The 18,379-nt window shown below is 40.2% G+C and overlaps 1 protein-coding gene across 1 annotated transcript in view; it reads left to right on the forward strand.

The window, feature by feature from the left end:
- Positions 1-18,379, forward strand: part of EPB41L4A (erythrocyte membrane protein band 4.1 like 4A) — a 296,687-nt gene that overhangs the window by 103,442 nt on the left and 174,866 nt on the right. Inside the window, exon 2 of the mRNA XM_055139615.1 lies at positions 18,157-18,261. Within this exon, the coding sequence (XP_054995590.1) occupies positions 18,157-18,261 (105 nt within the window). The remainder of the gene's footprint in view (positions 1-18,156; positions 18,262-18,379) is intronic.

An 18,379-nucleotide genomic window follows, 5' to 3' on the forward strand; every position in this document is an offset into this window, starting at 1 on the left:
CCTTGAGTGGCACTTTGATTTTGCAAGTGATGGAGTAAAGTGAGACCTGAAGTTGGAGCTGCTGACCAGTAGAGTGACCACCAGGGATGTCTGATTCCTTACTCTGGAACTCTACTAGGCATAAAAACCTCAGCATACGTTCAGTACCAACTCTTCCACTCTGAGTTCTCTCTGCTCTGAGTCTCAGGGGAGCTTCCAGGCAAAGGACATACATTTTAAATGTGAGTCACAGCTGCATGTTAGTAATAAGGGAATTTCTCTATGGCAATTGAAAGATAATCTACTCTGCCCAAATATGCATTTTTAGTGAGGGAATTTATATTTTACTGCACTTAATTCACTGTCTTACAATTTTATTCTGTTTTTTACCTCAGTTCAAAAGTTTATTGCTTTCAGATAAGAAAAAAGTTAAGCAAGCAATGTTCTCTCTTGTTTTTATGGACATGTAGCAATAAAATCAATATGCTATGATGCTTTCTATCCAATCAAACAGTCCCAAGTATCTGACTGAATAGAATTTCCCATTAAAACTTTCTAGAAAAATCTTATTGTTTCTTATCATAGACATCCAAACATAGATTTATAATATAAAAGTTCTGACAGTGCTGTTTAGTTTGTTTAGTCTTTGGGTTATGCCTGGTGGACTCGGGGCTGACTCCTGGCCCTGAACTCAGGGATCACTCCTGGTGGGAGTGATCATATGGGATGCTGGGGATTGAACCCCGGCTGGCTGCATGCAAGGCAAATGCCCTACCTTCTGTACTATCGCTCTGGCTCTCAGAGTAACAGTTCCTTTTCCATTGCATCCCTCCAACATAGACTATTTCCACTCTTTTGTTCTGTGGCATTCTTGTGTGAGATAGTGGTTTCTCTTTGCATTCTCGCATAAGTGAGTGGCCCCTTTCCATCTGCCTGTTGCCTCCCGTTTGTTCTCTTCGTACATCTATTGATCTTCTTGCCCTTTAATGTGGGTTTTTTAAAAAATACATTTGACATATTTTCCTTTTTTTCACATCTTGGGTGCAGATATTTTTCTCCATTTAGTAGGGCATCTTTTAATTTTAGCTCAAATTTCTTTCCCCATCTAAAAACATTTTAATTTTCTGTAATTATCTCATTTATTTATTTTTTGTCATCTTTGCCCAAAAAATAATAATTTTTAATGAGATCCTTATCCTTATCCTCGAGAGTTCTGCCGACTCATATGGGGGATCCACACCTGGATCAGCTGCATGCAAGGCAAATTCCTGACTTGCTGTGCTATCTCTCCTTGGCCCACCTGGAGGAACTTCTGATCTCGTGAGCTCTTTTACTATTTAAAAAACTTACATATACAGGGCTAGAGCAATAGTAGAGTGGGTAAATCGCTCGCCTTGCATATGGCAGACCCAGATTTGATCCCTAGCATACCATAGGTCTCCCAAGCACTGCCAGGAGTAATTCTTAATTGCAGAGCCAGGAGTAACCTCTGAGCATCGCTGGGTATGGTCCCAAAAACAAATCAAGACAAACAAAAGCACACAAAATAAAAACACAGGAGATAGAGAAAATACAATTAAAAATAAACCATTTTGTCAAAACAAATAACTTTTTAGAAAATTGAGATATTTTCTAAAACAACAAATTTACTGAGAAGAGTGACTTTGTTTTATATTTTTGCAAACTTCCTTAATATCTAACTTGATGGAAGGTAACTATTCTTATAGTTACTTTATTCATTGTGGCAGTATCTTATGCCATGTAACCTATGGAAAATGATACTTGTGAGACAAGTGGAGCAAAAATGATAAAGAACAAACTGATAGAGTTAAGAATATAGTTTGGATTCGTACACTACAGGAAAGGACTCTCTTGGCTCTGGGGAGCCAAGATCATGCTTGAAAACTGCTGATGGAAGAGTTAGTGCAGGCACTTGAGTCAGTTTCTGGGTAAGACTCCCACCTTCACACTAGCCTGTGTGACTCTAGACCCCTACGTCTCCTCTCCTGACCTCACCTGTAAAACAAAATACATTGCCTAGCCCTGATTTCAAATTAAAGAACATAGTATGACAAAATACTTCCCATTGTTCTGTGCAGATAATCAAGGTCTACTTTTTATTTTGCCATCCAGATGAGTTGAGCAGAGGAAAGCATCCTAAAGAATAAGGCAAGTTTAGAGAGAAAAATGAGAAGGTGAGATGTGACAGATGGTCTCTACAGATGTCCACCTGATTCTTCCCATCCCTCCCTCTGTTCTATCATTCCTCTTATCAAGACATTGTTTTTGCTCTTCCTTTCTGCTTGGACCTCACCTTGTGGTTCCTTGATCAGTAGAGTAAGCCAGAGTGATGCCCTACCAGTCCAGGGCCTTAGTGGTCTTGGCAACGACTGCTCCGGCTCTGATATCTTGGCACTGCAGTCTGCTTGTGATGTAGACAGCTGGCAGGAAATCAAGTGACCATGAAGAGAAGGAGCACTCAGGCACTCCTCGCCCCTGTGTCAATAACACATTTCAAGTGTGGAGTTAGCAAGCCTCATGCCAACCCTTGGTCTAGTAGGCACTGACCTTTCTGAGCCCTGCAAAGTGGAGCAAATGGTTGTTATGTGGAGGTACTGAGTCTTGACTTGATTGCAGAGCCACAAGATGGAAGTTTGTAAAGTTTGGTTTAGAATCATTTGCCAGTAGTGCCAATGTCCCCTCCCTGCCTCTGCTTTACCTTCTAAAAGACCTGAACTCAAAGCAATGAAAGCAACTTAATTGTGATCCATATTTTCCCAAAGAACCTGCAATTTACTGTGTTATAAATACTAAATAAAAGCATAACTTTATTTTTTAAAGGGATAACATTTAAGAGCATTTAAAAAGGGGTCATTTTCCCTTGGTGAAGGACTGAACTGTTTGTCTCAAATGTACTTCAGATGTAATAGTTATCATCTGTGCAGTCGATGAAAACCTGCCTTTCTGGTTTGTAATATCATGTTAATCAACAAAGGTGTTATTACTCACTTCAAAAATTCTTTGTTCTGGTTGAAAATTTCAGGAAAGTGTTTCAAATGAATGTGTCCTGCTTGGGAATCTTCCTCTGTTCTTTCCAGAATATTTCTCATATGTCAGTAATGAAAGTAATTGATCTGTTTGCTGGGATTTAAGTGGTATATGCTTCACAATCCAGAAATATGCCGCAGATATTTATTTATTCTCCTTTACAAATTAATGTAATGTCAAATGTGAAAGAATTTATTTTTGGCAAATAAAATTTACTAACAAAGTTTTTAAAAGATGTGGGGCTTCAGCTATAGTACAGAATTTAGGATTGTTGTCCTGCAATCAGCCTCCTGGGTTCCACCCCCAGCATCTCATATGGTCCCCTGAGCGAGCCAGGAGGGGGTCCTTGAGTGAGGTATAAGCCCTGAGCACTGCCAGTGTGGCCCCAAAAGCAAAATTAGATGCTTTCTTAATACCTTTCTGATCTTTCTTTTAAAAAATCCTTTTTAGTGATGAAACACCAAATTCTTGTCAGATTGATTTATTGCACAGCAGTAGATGGGAACTAGAACTTTGGTGGTAGAAATGATATAAACAGGTAAGGAAGCCCAAAGCTGTGAGCCTGAAATTTCCCTAATGTCGCACATGAACACACCTTAGTGAGATGTTCATGTGTTTATGTGTGTGTACAGGTATGTATATACATAAACTTTAATTTTTGGTATCATATATATTAGTTTATTTGGGGCAAGGGATTGGGCCTCACCTGGTTCAAGATCTATCCCTGGCTTGAGGATCTGTGACTAAGAGTGACTTTTGTGGTGCTCAGGGCACTGTATATAGTGCCAGGAATCAAACTGGTATCAACTACATTGAAAGATAAGTGCTTTAACCCCCGTACTTAATCTCCTGCCCCTAAATTTTTCATGTTAGATTTTTTATCTATTGGATTACTTAATACTAAAACAAACCTGCTTTTAAATTTAAAAGTAAACCACATAGGTCCATTGAGGTCAGAATGAAAGAATATATCCATCTTTTTGCTTTCTTTTCTTTTTTAAATTTTATTGAATCACTGTGAGATAGTTACAAGCTTTCATGTTTGGGTTACAGTCACACAATGATCAAACACCCATCCCTCCACCAATGCACATTCCCCACCACCAATATCCCCGGTATACCCCCCTTTCCCACCCTCCCCCTGCCCCCATGGCACACAATATTCTCCATACTCTACTTTTGGGCATTATGGCTTGCAACACAGACACTGAGAGATCATCATGTTTGGTCCATTATCTACTTTTGGCATGCATCTCCCATCCCAACTGATTCCTCCAGCCATCATTTTCTTAGTGATCCCTTCTCTATTCCATCTGCCTTCTCCCCTCCGCTCATGAAGCAGGCTTCCAGCTATGGGGCAATCCCCCTGGCACTTGTATCTACTGTCCTTGGGTGTTAGCCTCATGTTATGTTATTCTATACTCCACAAATGAGTGAAGTCCTTCTGAGTCTGTCTCTCTCTTTCTGACTCATTCTTTTTGCTTTCTTAAGTCTGTCAGGAAAAAGAAAGGAGCTCTTCTTAGAAGACAGGAAGAGCAGTTGAATTCAGAGTCCCCTGTGTGTCTAGCATTGCATCTCTTTCTTCCTCATTTGTTGGTCCTTACTATTGATTTACTGAACTTTTAGGTAGCCCTTACTGTGTTTTTTTTTTAATTTTTTATTGAGTCACCATGTGGAAAGTTACAAAGTTTTCAGGTTTAAATCTCAGTTATACAATGCTCGAATACCCATCTCTTCACCAGTGCTCATATTCCACCACCAAGAATCCCAGTATAGCTCCACCCCGCCCTTACTGTGTTTAAATTGTAGAAATGCTTGAAACAAAACTAGTGTGTAATACTTGGTGCTGGCTTTCAGAATATCTCATTCAGAAGTATAAGGCTAACGCTTGTGTGCTGCATCTCCCCTCTGGAGTTGTGGGTTTCACAGTGTAATGCTGGGATGTGTACTGGGGCTGGTTCTCTCTGCCTTTGGGAAAGCCTGGTTCTTCCTGAGCTTGTTATTCTCTCTTTCTCTTTCCCTTCCTCTTCTTCCTCAAAATTTCTAAATAAAATCTGTTTTACTTAAATATCAAATATCTTTAATAAAAAATGAGTAGTGCACATCTCAGAAACTGACCAAAAAAGGGGCTAGAGTGATAGCACAGCGGGTAGGGCATTTGCCTTGCACGCGGCCAACCCGGGTTCAAATCCCAGCATCCCATATGGTCCCCTGAGCACCGCCAGGGGTGATTCCTGAGTGCATGAGCAAGGAGTGACCCCTGTGCATTGCTGGGTGTGACCCAAAAAGCAAAAAAAAAAAAAGAAAAGAAAGAAACTGACCAAAACAGATACTCCTCAGGTTAAATGCACACATAGGTTGTAATGAGCAGAAGGAAGGAGGTGAGCTTTGTGGAAAAGGAGGTATTTGAAGAGGTCCTGAAGAGTAAATAGAGTTTGTTGGTGATTGAGACCAAGAAGGATACTCTCAATAGTGCGAACAGTTTAGGCAAATGAAGGCCCAGGAAGATCTTGTGAGTCTCTTGGCTGACTCTTGTCATTTAACTCGTTGTCTTGAGGATCTTGTTGGTGGAGGTCCATAAATATAACACAGTATTTTATTATCTTTCAGAAAGTCCTTGGGTAAATTCTGTGCTGTGGACAGAATTGTGTCCTGTATGTAGCATCCTGTGAATTTCTCCTTTGGACCTATTTTTTTTCTAGAAATGGTTAGAAAAAACTGAAATCGTGCTAGATACAAGAACATTTGTGTCTTCTCTGCCAGATAGTGAAAGAAGTAAAGTTAAGGACGAGTTTAGCTTAAACATCCAATAAAGTGAATCATCACAGTGATGCAGTCAGTGTCTCAATGTGTTAAGGATGGTGTAATGATAAATAATTGAATTTATCTGCTTGGAGGGCTTGGGAGAAAGTGAGATTAATATGTCTTAAAGGGGCCAGAGAAGTAGTACAGCAGTTAAGATACAATTGTCTTGCATGCACCTGACCCTGATTTGATCCCTGGCACCCATAAAGTCTCCTCAGCCCTTCCAGGAGTGATCCCTGAGCACTATTGTGTGTGACCAAAACCAAAACAAAAGAAAGTAGATAAAATGTCCTAAAGTAATGTTTTCTTGAGGGACTGGAAATTGTGTCAAAAAGATCTTCAGACGAAAACCAAATCCATCTCTGTCTTACTTTCTAGAAGTTTCTTTTCCACTATATAGGCCCAGGCTCTGTCCTTTCTAGCAGGCCAAAGAATTTCTTTCTATATGGAGGCTTTTATGTTATATTATGGTACGTTTTGCTCTCATTTGTTACCGTTTGGTCTTCTAGAGAGTAATTGTTTGCTTGCATGGAGTAGGTACCCAGTAATGAAGTCATATGTTCCTTTAGTAAGACCCTTGTTGCTGTTGCCGCAGTAGTGAATGCTGGAACTGGTCTGTTCCATGCCCCGCTCCTGCCTGCTTCCTCTGTCAGTTTTCTGTCTGTTTTCTTCCTTACTTACTCTAAGATTATTTTATTTTCTACCTGAAGACTTTCAACAAGGATTGCAAAATATAGACTCATAGGAAACCTTTATGAAGAACCCAAATCAATATTGAAATTATCAGGCTGGGACTTTTACATGTGCCTCAAATGTGTAAGATTCTGGGTTAATTTCTGGCTTTGAAAACAAGATGAATGACTGAAATAAACTATGGGCAGTTAAGGAGCACATGGCACAGCAATGGATGCACAGCCTCGACACTGTTGTGGAAATAGTCCGGGCAGGGCTGATCAAAATGTGAATGGGTGATGTGCTTCCTCTACCTGAGTTAATGTACAGCTGTCACCCACTTTCTAGTCTTGTCATCTTACAGTGCAACACATGAGAAGTTCAGAGGCTTCATGTCATGTTTGCTTGAAATAGTGACAGAAATAGAGTATTTCTGTGCTCTGCTGGAATTGCTCCAGCTGCATGTGTAGACACACCTGTTATGTACAGAATAGTCCAGAAAGAGCCATAAGACATGTTGCTTTTTTCTTAGCTCACCTCTGGATTCATTGTATGATATGACATGTTTGCCTTGTGGTCTCACAGAGAATAACAAATATACAAAAGGATGCTATTTGTAAAGTATTTTTAGCATAACTTTCTACATAAATGCAGAACTTCCTCAGAGAGTCAAATTATGTTCTGATATGTAATCTACTGAAAGATAGTAGTTTCCTCTGTACATGAAAACTTACTCATTTTCTTTCGTTGTTGTTGTTTCTGTTTTTGAGCTGCACCCAACAGTTGCTTAGGGCTTACTCCTGGCTCTCCACTCAGGGATCACTCCTGGGGGGCTTGGGAGACCATATGGGATATTGGGTCAGCTGCGTGCAAGGCAAACACCCTACTCTCTTTACTATCTCTCTAGCCCCTTATTTGTTATTTTTAATATATGCTAAACTACTTGATGGAGTTTGCAATTTTGCTGTTGTGTATATTCTCCATGAGTAGAATAATATTTTTGTTCATTCTTTAAAAATAGATTATATGTATGAAAAAGGCAACATTTTACGTGGAAATGGCATCATAGAATATTTTTCAGAAGCTTGAAAAGTGTTATGTACAAGTTTTGTACAGCAAAAGAAAATTAACTAAAGGTCTACTCAGCAAGAAAAGATATTTTCATGTCATATATCTGATAAGGGATTAGTATACAAGCTATAGAAAGGACTCATATGGGGCTGGAGCGATAGCACAGGTAGGGCATTTGCCTTGCATGCAGCCAACCTGGGTTCCATTCCCAGCATCCCATATGGTCTCCGAGCACCGCCAGGAGTAATACCTGAGTGCATGGTTAACAGTAACTCCTGTGTATCACCAGGTGTAATCCAAAAAGCAAAAAAAGAGAAAAAACTCATACAACTAAACAAATCATACAATTTTTAAAAATGGACATAAGATTTAAATAAACAGTTCTCCAAAAAGGGGATCTGGTGGTTAGGCAGATGAAAATACTAATCGTCATTAATCATTAGGGATGCAAATTAGGGCCCACAGTGAGATAGGTATTATAGCTATAAGAACAATTTTCATCAAAAACAACAATGACAATAGTATTAGAGAGAGTGTGATGAGAAACCTTGTGCAATGTTAGTGGGAATGTAAATTGGTGAAATCATTTTGGGAAATAATATGCAGTTTCCTTAAGAAGCTAAAGATAGATCTATTGTATGATCCAGCAATCATACTTTTGGGTCTCTAGGTGAAGAATAAGAAAACATTAACAATAAAGTATATATATATATCCATGCCATTGTTTATGGCAGAATTATTCACAGTAACTGAAGGTGCATTGCTAGGTGATTGTATAAGGAAGATGTGGTCCATTGGAATAGTAGAATAATACTCAGCTGTAAAAATGGAAGTGTTATCATTTTCACTGGTTTCATGGACTGAAAGCAGGATGTGTGTGTGTGTGTGTGTGTGTGTGTGTGTGTGTGTGTGTGTGTGTAAGGGGCGGTGGCAGTTTTGTAAAATTTGCCTATTTCAGAGCCTAACTAAAAAGTTGACAGGGACAGAGATAGTATAGTAGATAGGGCTCCTTCCTTGCACGTGGCTGACCCACCAGATCCCACCTACACCATGTACACTCTCCTGGTACTGCTGGAGTAAGCCCTGAGCACAGCAGTGTGTGCCCCTCCCCCCACTTTGTAAAGAACATATAAAATCTCCTTAGGTAAAAATGTTTTTTTGTTTTTAAATAAGAAAACTGTGTAGCTCTCCTCCTGCACCAAGAAAAAGAGGGCCTGGAGAGAGAACATAACAGGGGTAAAGAGACTTGCCTTCCACACACACGATCCTGATATAATCACTGGCAACATGGTGGTCTCCCTGGCACCACCATGACTGAGCCTGAGCACAGACCAAGAATAGCACCTGATCACCACTGGGTGTGACCCCCATCTCTTCCCTCTACTCTGTTCCACAGGAAAATTATGTTTGGGCTAGAGACTCAGTCCTGACACATCATATGGTCCTCTAGGCCCCACGTGGTGTGGTAACCCCCACCCTCCCCAAAGAAAGCAATATAAGTTGTACCTTATAACTGTTTCCTTCTTGCTCCCCAGTCATCCAGACTGTCAGAATATCCTTTAGTACACATGTCCTTGGAATGAGTAATTTCACTTCCAGAATCATACTCTAGCTAAAGAAATAACCACGTAAGTACAAAGACAGTTATTGATTATGGCATAGTTACTGTACAACAGAAAATGTCTAATAACATAATCATGTAATGTGGAAGGACTTTTTGTTTATAAATTACTAATAGGTTTTGATAAGGGGACAATTAAACTTAACCAAGATAATTTAGGCAGAATAAAATACCTATGGGATTTTTAACAAGCACTACCGTCTCCTGGTATGCTCTTACTGCCTTTTATTACTCACTTTAAAATACATTTAATCAAAACATTTCTCTCATGTTACTAATCCTTTTGCTAAAAGTGATGCACTGTGGGGTTTTGGGCATGTATGAGTAATTACATAATGATTATTCTCGGAGGGAAGAGGCAGCTGAACAAAGCCTTGCCTCATCAGCAGTCTGTGATTTCTCAGGGATTTCTCCTGCCCTGTTTTCTTGCCAACAATGGGGCAGAAGAAATCTGGTAAATGGTAAATGGTAAATGTTCATATACCATTCAAATGAATTTTTTTCAAGAGTAATGTGGTATGTGAAGTTGTGCTTGTTGATTAAATGTTCATCTTATGAGTGTGAGTAATTGGTATTTAATATAATGTATGATAAGACTCTTAATTAAATGGATCTGGGGAGATATAGATGGGATTTCTCGATAGGCATCGGAGTCTCCAGAGAAGCCAAGGGAAACATTTTCTATGTGAAAGAGATTAAGTAGAATATCTTCCCAAGGGCTTTCAGAACAATAACTCTGGCAGCTTTAATCTACTGGCATATTAGTTGAGGATTGAGAAGAAAATCTTTGAGTGTTACTTTAATTTTATCTATCTATGTGTAAGGTGTGAGAGTGAAAGCTGCTTTGTACAGTGAAAGAATTGTGGGATTTAAAAAAAAATTTCTTATTAGTGAATCACCGTGAGGTACAGTTACAAACTTATGAACTTTTATGTTTGCATTTCAGTCATTCGGTGATCTTTTACATCCCTCCGCCAGTGCCCATTCTCCTCCACCAATGTTCCCAGCATCCCTCCCACCACCCCCATCCCAAGCGCCACCACCCCACCCTGCCTCTGTGGCAGGGCATTACTTTTTGTTCTCTCTCCTTTTGGGTATTGTAGTTTGCAATAGAGGTATTAAGTGGTCATGTTCAGTCTATAGTCTACTTTTGGCACGCAGTTTTCAACCTGAGTGGGTCCTCCCAACATCCTCTGCTAGGTGTTCCCTTCTCTATCTCAGCAGTCTTTTCCCCCAGTATGTGAGGCCAGTTTCCAAGTTGTGGGCCAGACCTCCTGGTTCTTATCTTGGGTGTTAGTCTTCCATTCTGTTACTTTATATTCCAGGGATGAGTGCAATCTTTCTGACTCATTTCACTCAGACCTCCTGGTTCTTATCTTGGGTGTTAGTCTCCCATTCTGTTACTTTATATTCCAGGGATGAATACAATCTTTCTGACTCATTTCACTCAGACCTCCTGGTTCTTATCTTGGGTGTTAGTCTCCCATTCTGTTACTTTATATTCCAGGGATGAGTGCAATCTTTCTGACCCATTTCACTCAACATAATACTTTCCATGTTGATCCACTTATATGAAAATTTCATAACTTCATCTTTTCTAACAGCTGCATAGTATTCCATTGTGTAGATGTAGCAAAGTTTCTTTAACCAGTCATCTGTTTTTTGGCACTCTGCTTTTTTCCAGATTTTGGCTATTGTAAACAGTGCTGCAATGAACATACAAATGCAGATGTCATTTCTACTATACCTTTTTGCCTTTCCGGGATATATTCCCAGGAGTGATATTGCTGGGTCAAATGGGAGCTCAATTTCTAATTTTTTGCGAATCATCCATATTGTTTTCCAAAAGGGCTGAACCAGTCGGCACTCCCACCAGCAGTGAAGGAGAGTCCCTTTCCCCCCCACATCCGAGCCAACAATGGTTGCTTTTGTTCTTTTGACTGGATGTGAGCCAGTCTCTGTGGTTTGAGATGATATCTCATAGTTGTTTTGATCTTCATCTCCCTGATGGTTAGTGATGTGGAGCATTTTCTTATGTACCTCTGAGCCGTTCAGATTTCTTCTTTGAGAAAGTTTCTGTTCATTTTATCACCCCATTTTTTGATGGAGTTGGATGTTTTCTTCTTGTGGAGTTCAACCAGTGACTTGTATATCCTTGATATCAATCCCTTATTGGATGGGTGTTGGGTGAATATGTTTTCCCATTCTGTAGACTGTCTTTATATTTTGGTCACTGTTTCTTTTGAGGTGCAGAAGTTTCTTAGTTTAAGATAGTCCCATTTGTTTATCTCTGTTTCCACTTGCCTGGTTAGAGGCGAGTCATCTTTGAAGATATCTTTAGTTTCAATGTTGTGGAGGGTTTTGCTGACCTTTTATTTAATGTACCTGATGGATTCTGGTCTGATGTTAAGGTCTTTAATCCATTTTGATCTGGCTTTTGTACATGGTGATAGGTAGAGATCTGAGCCTATTTTTTTTGCATGTAGCTGTCCAGTTTTGCGAGCACAGTTTGTTAAACATGCTTTCCTTGCTCCATTTCACATTCTTGCTACCTTATCAAAGATTAGATGATTTTGTATTTGGGGGTGTGTGTCAAAATTCATTGTTCCATTCATTGGTCTGCGGCTCTGCCTTTGTTCCAGTGCAATGCTGTTTTAATTATTACCACTGTATAGTAGAGTTTAAGTTGGGGAGGTTGATTCCTACCAATTTCTTTTTCCCAAGAATTTCTTTAGCTATTCGTGGAGGCTTATTATTCCATATGAATTTCAGGAGTGTTTGAAGAATTTCTTTGAAGAATGTCATGGGTATTCTTATAGGGATCACATTGAATTTGTACAATGCTTTGGGGAGAATTGCCATTTGACAATGTTAATTCTTCCAATCCATGAGCACGGGATATCTTTCCATTTCCTCGTGTTCTCTTTTATTTCCTGAAGTAGTGTTTTGTAGTTTTCTTTATACAAGTCCTTTACCACCTTAGTTAAGATGATTCTGAGTTACTTGATATTTTTAGGTGCAATTGTGAACCGGGTTGCTTTTTTCATGTCACTTTCTTCTCTCTCATTATTTGCGTATAGGAAAGCCATGGACTTTTGGGTATTGATTTTATACCCTGAAATTTTACTATACAAGTCTATTGTTTCTAGGAGTTTCTTGGTAGAGGTCTTAGGGTTCTCTAAGTATAGTATCATATCATCTGCGAATAGTGAGAGTTTAATTTCTTCCTTTCCTATCTGAATACCCTTATTACCTTTTTCTTGCCTAACCACTATTGCAAGTACTCCAGTACTATATTGAAAAGAAGTGGAGAGAGTGGGCATCCTTGTCTAGTCCCTGATCTTAGAGGGAAGGCTCTTAGTTTTTCCCCATTGAGGATGATGCTTGTCATAGGCTTGTGATAAATGGTTTTGACTATATTGAGGAAAGTCCCTTGTATACCCATTTTGCGAGAGTTTTCATCATAAACGGGTGCTGGATCTTGTAAAATGCTTTCTCTGCATCTATTGATATGATTATATGATTTTTATCTTTTCTTTTATTGATATGATGATGTTGATTGATTTCAGGATGTTAAACCATCCCTGCATCCCCAGGATGTATCCCACTTGGTCATAGTGTATGATCTTTTTGATGAGTTGTTGAATTCTATCTGCTAATATTTTATTGAGAATCTTCGCATCCTTATTCATCATGAATATTGGCCTATAGTTTTCTTTTTTTGTGATGTCTTTGTTTTCTTTTGGTATTAGGGAGATATGAACCTCATAGAAACTGTTTGGGAGGGGTTCTGTTTCTTCAATTTCCTGGAAAAGCTTGAGAAGAACTGGCAATAGGTCCTCTTTAAATGTTAGGAAGAATTCGATAGTGAATCTATCTGGACCTGGGCTTTTATTTTGGGGGGGGGGTCATACCTTCCAATACACAGGGGTTACTCCTGGCTCTGCACTCAGGAATACCCCTGGCAGTGCTCAGAGGACCTTATGGGATGCTGGGACTCGAACCTGGGTTGGCCGCGTGCAAGGCAAATGCTGTACCCTCTGTGCTATGCTCCAGCCCCTGGGCTTTTGTTTTGGGGAAGACTTTTGATTACAGTTTAAATTTCTTTGATATTAATAGGACTATTCAGATATCCCAGGTCTTCTTAGTTCATCCTTGGGAGATTATATGATTCCAGGAATTTATCCATTTCTTCTAGGTTCAAAGAAGTCTCTGATTATCAAAGTAGTCTCTGATGATATTTTGAATTTCTTTGGTTTCTGTTGTGATATTCCCCTTTTCTTTTTTGATTCGGTTTATTAGGGTTCTCTCTCTTTCTTTGTGAGTGTTGCTAGTGGTTTATCAATCTTGTTTATTTTCTCAAAGAACCAGCTCTTGGTTTCATTGATTTTTCTGATTGTCTTTTGGGTTTCCCATGTCATTGATTTCTGCTCTAAGCTTTATTATCTCTTTTCTTCTGCCTGGTTTGTGCTTTTTGTTGGTCCTTTTCTAAAATCTTTTTTTTTCTTCATGGCATATTTATTTTTTATTTTGTGGTGAGAGACGGGGCATTGAACTCAAGGCCTTACCCAGGACCTTGCAGTCTTGGGCTCAGTATCTTTGTGTTATCTCCCTGCTATTAACATCTATTTAAATCTTTTTTTTATTGAATCACCATGAGAAAAGTTACAAAGCTTACAGGTTTAAGTCTCAGTCATACAATGATCAAACACCCATCCCATCACCAGTGCACATGTTCTACCACCAAGAACCCCAGTATACCTCCTATCCCACCCCTACCCCCCACCTGTGTGGTTGATGATTTTTCACTTTACTCTTTACTTTGATTTACATTCAATATTTCAACAGCAAACACACTATAATCATTTGGAATTTTCTCCCAACAATCAGACCTGCCGAAAAGGCATCATTTGATAATTTGTTTTCCATTGCTGAGAATAAAGAGCATATGAGGTTTTGCAGCCACGCAGTTTTGGATTTGTGATAGTTTAGTAACTAAGTCCAGAGAAATTTCTGCCAGAAGTCGTGTCACTCCAAGCTCATACCTCTCTTTAGTGGGCCTTGTAAGTTGGCGGTCGCCATATAGCCACCACCTCCGAATGTAAAGGCCGAGAAAGAAAGACATTTCCCCTCCCAGGACGGCATGGGGCTATAGCTTAGCTCACAGTCTAGAGGCATTTATGCAAGAAGCCTCTGAGTTCCAAAATTAGATAGTGGGCCTCCAGGATCATGGTTGTTCAGGAGTGGAGAAGGCATTTACGTGGGGCTGCTCGGGGTCTCGTCTGGGCAGTAAATGGTGCTGGTACCGCTCCCCATTCTGAGATCTCCCGCGCGCCCTGTCACTGCCAGCTCTTAGTTCTTTTTAGTGGGCTCTAAAAGATGGTGGTCACCATGCCACCGCCACCGCCAAAAGGAAAGTCGGAGAGAGAAAAACCTTTCCTCTCCTAGGGCGGCTTGGGGCTGTAGCTTAGTTCACAGTCCAGAAGCATTTTTGCAAGAAGCCGCTGGGTTTCGAAATGTTAGTGGGCCTCCAGAATCATAGTCGTTCACGAGCGGAGAAGACATTCGTGTGTCCCTCTTCTAAAATCTTGAGCTGTGAAGTCAAGTTATTTATGTGGACCCTTTCTTCCTTCCTGAGAAATGCTTGGAGGGCTATAAATTTTTCCCTTAACATGGCTTTAGGTGTGTCCCACAGGTTCTGGTAGCTTGTGTCTTTATTCTCATTTGTTTCCAGGTACCTTTTGATTTCTTTCTTGATTTCCTTCCTGACCCACTCATTGTTCAACATCGAGTTGTTTAATTTCCATGTGTTTGATTTGGTTTTCTGTGTCTGTACATGATTAACTTCTATCTTCAGTGCATCATGGTCTGAAAAGATAGCTGATAAAATGTCTGTCTTCTTGATTCTTTTGAGGTATGTCATGTGGCCCACACATGGTCTATTCTGGAAAATGTTCCATGTGCACTGGAAAAGAATGTGTATTCTTTTTTGGGGGTGATATAAGGCCCTGTATAAATCTATTAGCCCTCTCTCTTCTATTTTTTCCTTCAAAGCCAGTATTTCCTTGGTGAGTTTTAATCTTTTGATCTATCCAGAGGTGATAGGGCAGTGTTGAAGTCTCCAACTACTATTGTGTTGCTCACCATGTCCTTCTTAAGGTCTGTTAACAGTTGTAGGTATTTAACTGGTCCCTCATTGGGTGCATACACGTTTAGGACTGTGATTTCTTCCTGCTGTACATATCCCTTGATTAATAAAAAATGGCCTTCACTGTCCCTTTTAATCTTTTTCAACCTGAAATCTATGTTGTCCAATCCTTGTAATGCCACCCCAACTTTTTTGAGGGAGTTGTTTGCTTGCAGGATTGTTTTCTATCCTTTGACTTTGAGTCTGTGTTTGTTCTGGCTATTCAGATGTGTTTTTTGTAGGCGGCAGAATGTTGGGTTCAGTCTCTGAATCCATTTTGCCACTCTGTGTATCTTAATTGGGGATTTTAGACCATTGACATTAAGAGATATTGTTGTCATGGGGTTTTGTGCCATCTTTTAGCTGGCACTCTTCAGGCTTTTAGCTGGCACTCTTCAGGCTCCTTGAATCTGGATGCCTGCATTCTCCAGCTCTGGGAACTCTTCAGCAATGATTTCTTTGACTGTGACTTTTTCATGGTCTGGAGTGATAGCACAGAGGGTAGGGCATTTGCCTTGCACATGACTGACCCGGGTTCGATTCATCTGCCCCTCTCAGAGAGCCCGGCAAGCTATCAAGAGTATCTCGCTCACACGCAGAGCATCGCAAGGTCCCCGTGGCATGTTCGATATTCCAAAAACAGTAACAACAAGTCTTACAATGGAGACGTTATTGGTCCCCACTCAAGCAAATTGATGAGCAATGGGATGACAGTGACAGTGATGATGACAGTGGCTTTTCATTGGGGTTGGTTCCCTGTCCTTCTGGTACTCCGGTAATTCTAATGGTGTTCCTCTTGAAATTATCCCCTATGACTCTGATTCGACCTAGAGCTATTTTGAAGTCTCTTTCTATTTATTTATTTATTTATTTATTTATTTTGTCTCTTTCCATTTATTGTCATTGCCTATAGGCTTCCTGCAGCTCCTCTTCAAGATCACGCTTTCTGTCTTCCGCAGTAGTTATTCTATTGTTGAGGGCACTCACTGAGTTTTTTTTTTTATTTAATCTACTGAATCCTTTATTTGTGACATTTCTTTTGTTAGCATTTTTATTTCTTCTTTCATTTCTTCCTGTATTTTCTGGGCTGTCCATTTCATTGTTTTTTTCAGGTCCTCTTTTAATTTAATGAATACCTGTTCCATCTTTACATTAAGTTTATTGAACATCTTCAGCATTTCATCTCTGAATTTTTTATTGGAAAGTTCAGGTTTGTGGGAAATGCCTATTGAGGCTTCTGGACCCCGTTCCTCATCCTCGCCTTGGATGGGGATTTACGCTGTTTCTTCATGTTGTTGTGGTGGTATGGACAAGTTGGAGGAGTGACCTTCAAGATCACTATCCCTAATGCCTCTTGTTGTGAAAAAGGATTCTGGATGGGCTCGGTCCATGGTGGTCACCTTTTTATTTTCCTTTTCTAGGACATGTCCTTCTTCTCAGATGTTCCTCTATTCCTTGCGTGAGGCCTCAAGTGACGCTTTCGGAGAATGTGCTCTTTTATATTGGGCTTGTACAGCTGACTGTATTCATTGGTATTTTGGTGAAATTGGAATAGACTAGTGGCCTATTGGCCTACTGGTTTTGGGATATCTAGGATATTACTCACAGATATAGGTGATGAAGACTGAGATGTAACAACAAATTGCTCGCTTTGAGGAAAATAACTGCGGCTGTGTGAGTGGCCGCTGGCTCCAAAATAGGCCACGCCCACTTCTGCGTAGACCATGCCTACTCCTGAGATGTGGGTGGGGTGCCTTGAGGGGATAATGGCGGCCGGGTCCGGTTCACTGACCTGCCGGAGGGAGCAAACCTGGTGCGGCACTGGAAGGTGGAGAAGGGGCAAATGGGGTGGTGCTCAGGGAGGGTGGGAGCTCAGGGTCTAAAGGGAAGATGGGGGTGCAGGCATGGGGGAAATGATGGCCCTGGTCGGGTTCACTGACCTTCAGGAGGGAGCAAACTGGGCGCAGCCAAGAATTGTGGGATTTTATCTAATCTTTCTATGGTGAATTTATTAGATGTTCTTCATATGAATGATCATTTTTATTAGCAGAAACATTTGACCCTGGAATTAATTTATGATCCCATAATAAATGAAGCTCATTTAAATCCCCCTATTATTTAACAATTGTTTTTCCCAAGTGGGTAGACAGTATGAATAATGACAAACTCTTAACCTCAGATTACAAGGCTGACATTCTCCAGCAGTGAAGGGTAGAGATGAAAGGAAAGAAGAAGTGGATTAGAAGTGACACAGGACAGTGGTGGAGTAGTGTGGGCACTTTGGTCGTGAGAAGGTGCATCAAAATCACAAACATTAGAACATTATAACCAGGTTGCAAAAATTATAGTAATAAAAATAAGTTACTAGAAAAATGTCTTCTGATGCTGGAGAGATAGTATAACATTATGGGCATTTGTCTTTGTCTTGCGTAAGTCTGGCCCAGGTTTGATCCCTGGCACCCTGTATGGTTTCATGAGCCCACCAGGAGTGATCCCTGAGCACAGAGCAAGGGGTAAGCCTGGGCACCACAAGGTGTGACCCAAAAGGAAACAGACTAAAAAAACAAAAAATCTTCCAAAGAAATTTCTTTAATTGGCTTTACTGAAAACCCCTTTTGCTTTGTATTTGAGACAGGGTTTAAAAAGGTGAGCACGGACGAGTGAAATTGCTTCTGTTGTAAGCTTATAGAGGTGAGAATTGCAACTAAGGAAAGCATCTTACTCTCAAAAATAAAAACAGCAAGACAATCAAAATTATTAATTATTTTTGCAGAAGTCAACCAAAGGCTCCATTGTTCTGGACCATGTATTTCGGCACATAAACCTTGTGGAGATCGACTTTTTTGGGTTGCGGTACTGTGACCGAAGTCATCAGACGGTGAGTCCTCTGGTTTCCCTTCAGTATCCTTTGGTTACTTTCAGATCTTCTCATCTGCCCTCACCCATCCCCTATAACTGGTGTCACCGTTCTGTCATTCAAGATCAAGGCTTTGCCG

This window comes from Sorex araneus, chromosome 1, assembly GCF_027595985.1.
Source record: "Sorex araneus isolate mSorAra2 chromosome 1, mSorAra2.pri, whole genome shotgun sequence".
NCBI classification, from domain to species: Eukaryota; Metazoa; Chordata; class Mammalia; order Eulipotyphla; family Soricidae; genus Sorex; species Sorex araneus.